Below are 6,114 nucleotides of genomic sequence, written 5' to 3'. Positions count from 1 at the left end.
TAATCCTATCCGATTAACAGTTGGCCCGATTAATCCTGGCGCTTAGCCCTTTGTCCCTATGTACGAGTTCAACGATGTTGTGTAGCGATCGGTTTTTTAGTTAATTAGCGCCTATAGTTAGCGCCCAACGTTGAGGTAGGGAGCGCTCGGTTGGTTTTTTATTTGATGAGATTTTTTATCCATTAGCGTCTACGTAAGAGTCCAGCATTGAAGATGCCCTAAGAAAGTGGCTGAGTTTTCCTAGGACCAACCGAACAGCCGTGTATCCGAGTTGTGCTTGCATGTTGGCCCAACAGTACATAAACGAATGAATGGTCCGGAGAAAGAAACTACCATGTGACATTTAGCAATTCCACGGAATAAAAATCTAGCAAAAACGGCAAAGAGAACATTTACACAACAGGAAATAGGACAACAAGACCTCCGGTTAATCAAAACAGGAATACTCCACACAACATAATCTAAAAGACAATAGACATGTAGTTGGATGCACAAGTTATAGGGGATACACACAAACGGTTTGACACTTCACATAGGAGATCAAGTACAAAACTACTGAGACACTTCAACAACAAAACTACTGAGCAGCCGATACTAAGTAGTCGAATATTGCACGATGCTAGATCCAGCGGCCGGTCTCCACTTGGCCCCACGCATGCACGGTTCCATTAGCAGGACAGTGCAAAAATCGGCTGCACAACATCGTCTGTTTAGCAGCGCTCCTTCAACAGACAGGAAGGATATGTGAGCAAAGTTTGGTTGGGGTTACCCTCTCTTCTCAGTGTTCCCCGCCACAAATCTCCTAGGTTCAACATTCAAACAAATTTCCCTGTGCTGCGATCGTCCCCTTGTCCGTAGCAACAAGGGACCAAGCAACAGTAATTGATACCTCGGAGCCACCAAGAGCACATTTACCATGGCTCATCCCGCAAGATTTGGGTATGAAACAGACCTGGCAATGTGAAGCGATATCGCCAGATTTGGAGTAGGCTTGTATGAAAACATTTAACTGCCCTTCAATTTCTACTGAAACAACTTGCCACCACATATGTAGGTAACCCCCACAACATTTTTTCAGGCATGCTCCATCTTTTGAATCAAGCAGCACAATTTGGCTAGATGAGGGATTGATAGCGCGAGTGACTCCGCTATCAGTGAACACAAACTTCCTCGACAGTGGAGAGCAGGCAAATCGGCCACCGTATTCAAAAGGCCAGGACCCATCATCTTTGACAACCTGGACATCCAAGACAGTGGCCTGAAAGGTTCGTGTAACTGTCTGCACACAAAACTCCAGTGCGCAGAAACAGTTACTGACAGAAAAGGTTGACACAGCAGGTCCATATCCGTCGCCGTAACAGTCTGCAGAGCTGATCAATGCTTTGTCTTGTGACTTGGCCGTACCCGTACCTTTTACTTTCAGTTGGATTTCAAAATCAACTCTATCCGTAAACACAATTGCACGGGACGGGCCAATCAAGCGCAAATTCCTATCCTGCAAGCATCATCAATTTCATCCCATTGATCAGCGAAAGAGGACACATGTGTGAAATCAAGGTCTCCAAATGAAAACAAAAGATAGTTGTAGCATACATAAATCTTCTTTCAGTTCTTGGGCCTGGCTCCTATTGCAAGAGAAGAGAAGGTTGCGGTTGTGATCCGCGACGTCTCGGGCAGCAACCACGCCATACACAGACAATGGCCACTTGAGGCCACCGGTTATTTCTGCGAGCTTGATGGAGAAGATCTGCAATGTTCGCGTGGTAGACCAAGGACTGCTGTTGAGTCCGGGCGTGTTGTGCGTAAACTGCATGGAACTCAAAGTCGCTGCACGCAGAACCAAAATAAGTGAATCGGGTGTCAGAAATGTTCTAATGAACATGCATGAACAAGCACTAGATGACCACATGCACAAAAAATCAAGTAAATGGACCCCTTCCTTAGTTTCAAGGAAAAAGAGAACCCTTCCCATTTTCTTTATCTTCATTTATACAAGGGTCGACCTGACATGAACCACTATCTAGTTAAACAAGAGAGGTTTGTTAGTTGCTCACTCACTCATGTCTCTGAAGAAGCCGCAGGTTCTGCCCCACGCATATTCCCAGCCGTAAACATATGAAGCGAATCTCTCCGCCTCGTTAGCCATCTCCTTAGCCAATAGTGTGTCCATCTCGTCATGATCAGGACAGCCTTGGACAGAGCATCTGCCAATTGTGCCTGCAGGTTTGAGTATCAACCTGTCCGATTTCACAGCCCAATACGCGTCTGATCTGCGCATGTCCATCTCATCCTTTTCATCGTCGCCGCCGCAATCCAATATGTTGGTGCTGAGATATGCAGGTTGGAGCATTGGCTTGCCTGATTCGATCGTCCTGTCAATGGTGTCCAAACCCATGAACATCACCGACTCGGCCTCCCTCTGTGATCTGAATTCAGACTCACGACCACCACCATCAGACTCCAATCTGTGGGCACGATTGCGTTTCTCTTTGGCCCTGGACCTTAGATGATCCTGAATCTTCTTCTCAAACGACAGCCGGGGGCGCAAGGGCGCAATTTGATCCAGGAGAAACCCTTGGAGAAATCTGTTGCATTGGATTCTATGCGACAATTGTTCATCCTCCAAGCTCTCACCTCTCTCTTCTCTCACCTCGCTCAGTTCTCTCTCCTGCGCTTGCAGATCAGCAAGAACCTTCTCCAGTCCAGACTCAACAACACAGCTTCTGCACTACAGATTTCGCCGGCGGTACATTCCCGGGTCGTTTGGGGACCGAGAAAAGCGCTAGACTGCTGCCCCAGCTTCCAGGATGAGGATCCCCCCGCCATCTTGCCATGATCGAGTTCAGTCCCCCCCCCCCCTCTCTGGTCTCCACACCCATCAGCCGCTCATCCATCGCCACTCTCGACCCGATCAATCGATGCGCGACGGCAAGCCGGGCTTCTCCTTCCGTTCCGTCGATCGAATAGGCACACCTCAGCCGGCAGCGGCGGCGCCGGCGCCGGCGAGAGGGTATTAGTATGTGTGTTCGGCTTGGTCCTCCCTTTTTTTTTTTTGAGATCCAACCCTGCTCAAATTAACTCATGATATTGTCAGGGATACAGATTAAGTTTGGTTTCTCAGTCAACCAAACATGCCTACCCAAAGGTAAGGAAATTACAGCTTTTGTTAAGCAATGTGCTTCTAAATTTGAGTCCCTCTTCTCATGCAAAACAACAGCGGACACAAAATCCTGCATGCTTCTCTTCAGCTCAAAGATAATCGCTTTGGCCCCTCCCATGTAATCTGTCTTGACATGGTTTACAGTATTTAGACAGTCAGTGGCCACAACAATCTTGGTGCAGGCAAGGTCCTTTGACAAAGCGAGTGCCTCCCTCGCTGCCATGCCATGGCCTCCAGAATCTCCGGCGAAACAAGTTCAGCAACAGTAACAGCAGAAGCTCCAAGAAAGTTACCTGAAACATCACGACAAATAGCAGCAAAAGACCCGCGGTCACCATGCCTGCCGACAGCGCCATCAACATGTATTTTAACTGAACCCGGAGGGGGCGCTCTCCATGTGACCTGACAATGAGCCTGCTTTCTCGGCTGCTGGACAACTGGCCGGAGATGGACTAACTCGGCCTCCTGTATGTCATTCAGATAACCTTGTATGACCGAAAAAATGGTTAGGGGAGACTGAAACTGCTCCTCATGAATGACTTTCCTCTTTGCCCACCATATCGACCAGAGTGTAACAAGTAATTTCACAAAATCCTGACTGCTTAAGGAATCTTGCATTTCCACGAGCCAAAGCCTCGCATCGTTGTAAGTGTTAGTACTAATCTTGATGCATTAGGGCATGTACAATGGTTGATAAGGTAGTCTTATCTTAAGTCTTGCATGTAATTTAGATATGACAAAAAAAAGAGTCTACAATGGGTCATCTCTTAGCCTTATCTTCAATAACTAGTCATTCCTAAAAATGTGGTGAGACATATTGTGCTAAGAGATCATCTCTTGTCTTCTCTTAAATAAGAGAAGACAAGCCTTTTCTTATGAGTTCTCTCTCCTCCACATCATCATTTATCCTACGTGGCACTCTTAAGATAGCACCATTGTACATGCCCTAAGTAGTTGGTTAGTGAATCCATTAGTCTGGTCCGTGCGTGCCGTTGGGTGGGCTAGCTAGACGGACATGCATGTGTTAGTGCGTGCGTGGGAAGCGGTCAAGCTGGTAGTGGCCAAGTGCAGCAGGAGGTCTGTGTGATGTGCGTGCGTGCGCGTTGTGCGGAGGCATTGCGTGGCCAGGCTTCAAAGTGATACAGAGCCGTACTGCCATAAGAAATTTCAACTGATTTTCCCTGAATAAGATCATCCTTGTATAGCCTCCCTCAGGATTAGTTTCAGTAATAGAGTGATACAGAGCTTTTGCATTCTTGGACATGCCCGGCAGGAGGTTTTGCTCATGTGTATGTGATAATAGGGTTTTCGCTGTGTGCGCACTGGGGGTATATACAAAGTGGCAGCACATCGGAAAAATTGTTGCATATTTTTGCCAAAATGATTGTCTGCCTTGCGAATTCATTCTGCTAAGTAGTTCCTTGCCGACTGCCCATGTTAAATTGTCATTGCTTGGTTTGTGTGCTCTGCTGATGTGGAACTTCCAGGTGTGCCACATAATTATAGGGATCGAGACTTTACCTTCAAATTACGTTCATGTTATTATTTTATTGCAATAAAGCAAGTAGTGTACAAATTTGGATTAGAACATATAGACTTATTCATTACCTAGTTACCACCTCCTACGGGATTGGTGTCCATAACGAAATAGTACAAAACTTTCTGCAAATTCTTGCATACGGCCATGGGGTTGTTTGGTACCATTATATGTGATTAGTGGATCTTCAGTCCGCGGTCGCCGAGGATACATACATAGTGGTATGATGTCTGAAAATCTGTCACATATATTTGCTAAGATTTTAACTTGCCTTGTGAATTTCTTATGTTGAGTGCTTATTTTTTTGGCCATGTTAAACTGTAATTGTTTGGTATGGGTCGCTTCATGTGAGGAAATCAGACTTCCCTTTGTAGCTCAAAGACGCAGTAATTGTAGTACTCTTCAAATTGCATATTTTAGGATAGGTTTTCCATTGCTTGTGCCCCATCGATATGTAGTGTTTATGTATGTTATTTTTATTATTTACATTGAAACTGAATTTAAAGCAAGAGAAGTATGAATAAGAAAAATGAGAAACTGGAAATATGATAGATTTATTCCCAACATCCGTGGTGCATCTTAGATAACAGGGCGTACATGCCGGTATCTTTTTTATAATTTAAAGTAAATATGGTATGTGCACTTATAGTTTAGATCATTCTGATGGAATCTCCTGCAAGATTGGTACCTGTGATGAAGTGATAGAGAACCTTTACCAATTGTTGTACACGACCCACTGGTGGCTTCGTGCCGGTGTACTTAATGATTGAATCATCAGTGTATGGCCATTGAGGATACATTCACAGTGGTATCACAACAAAGAAATTGTCTCATATGTTTGCAAGGATTTTAGTTTGCCTTCTCATTTGACTGTGTGGTAACCTGCTGGTGGGCCATATTGAACTGCCGTTGATTGATTCATTCTCGTGCCTTCGTTTGTGTTTGAAAGCAGGCTTCTTTTTTCTACTTCAAGTGCATGATAGTTGTGATCACTGATAGTGATCTTGTAGTGGGTGCATATGTGTTTTAAAGCTACTTGACCAGCGTTTTCTTTAGCTGTACCTTGTATTTCAGCGAGCTCACCTGTGAATCAACATAGACATGTAGCCAGAGGAAAAAAATGACTATATTAAATAGCTCATAAAAAATCTATTCATTATACACATGCAACATTAGTTGTGGCCCGTACATAGAAACAGAGAAAAGACATGCACCTTTGGCTCTCTTGCCGCATCTCCTTTAATATATGACTTGTGTCGTATTAAAAAAATGCACCTAGCCAACTTCCCCTTGAAATTTCATGCAGTAGTACATCGTGTTAAAAATTAAGTCTGGCTACTGCATGCATCCAACAGCCAACGGTTTGGTTAAAAAAGGACAAATGACTATACAAATCATTATGTCCACATAGGATGTG

The 6,114-nt window shown here is 44.8% G+C and overlaps 1 protein-coding gene across 1 annotated transcript; it reads right to left on the bottom strand.

The window, feature by feature from the left end:
* Positions 1-808: 808 nt before the first annotated feature.
* LOC123139574 (uncharacterized) lies at positions 809-2,146 on the bottom strand. Its single transcript, XM_044559345.1, has 3 exons — positions 2,059-2,146; positions 1,600-1,827; positions 809-1,497 (listed from the first exon to the last, which is right to left on the bottom strand). The coding sequence occupies exons 1-3, from the start codon at positions 2,144-2,146 to the stop codon at positions 809-811; spliced, it is 1,005 nt and encodes a 334-aa protein (XP_044415280.1).
* Positions 2,147-6,114: the final 3,968 nt, after the last annotated feature.

This window comes from Triticum aestivum, chromosome 6B, assembly GCF_018294505.1.
Source record: "Triticum aestivum cultivar Chinese Spring chromosome 6B, IWGSC CS RefSeq v2.1, whole genome shotgun sequence".
Lineage (NCBI taxonomy): Eukaryota > Viridiplantae > Streptophyta > Magnoliopsida > Poales > Poaceae > Triticum > Triticum aestivum.
The sequence above is the reverse complement of the archived record's forward strand: the minus strand, read 5'-3'. Positions and strand labels throughout refer to the sequence as shown.

Bases quoted from the DNA above. Each gene is read 5' to 3' on its own strand.
- LOC123139574 (XM_044559345.1), bottom strand. From the start codon at position 2,146: ATGGCTAACGAGGCGGAGAGATTCGCTTCATATGTTTACGGCTGGGAA. The intron at 1,828-2,058 runs GTGAGTGAGCAA...TTCTGCGTGCAG, and splicing joins CGGCTTCTTCAGAGACATGA to CGACTTTGAGTTCCATGCAG. The intron at 1,498-1,599 runs ATTTATGTATGC...GATGATGCTTGC, and splicing joins GGCCCAAGAACTGAAAGAAG to AGGATAGGAATTTGCGCTTG.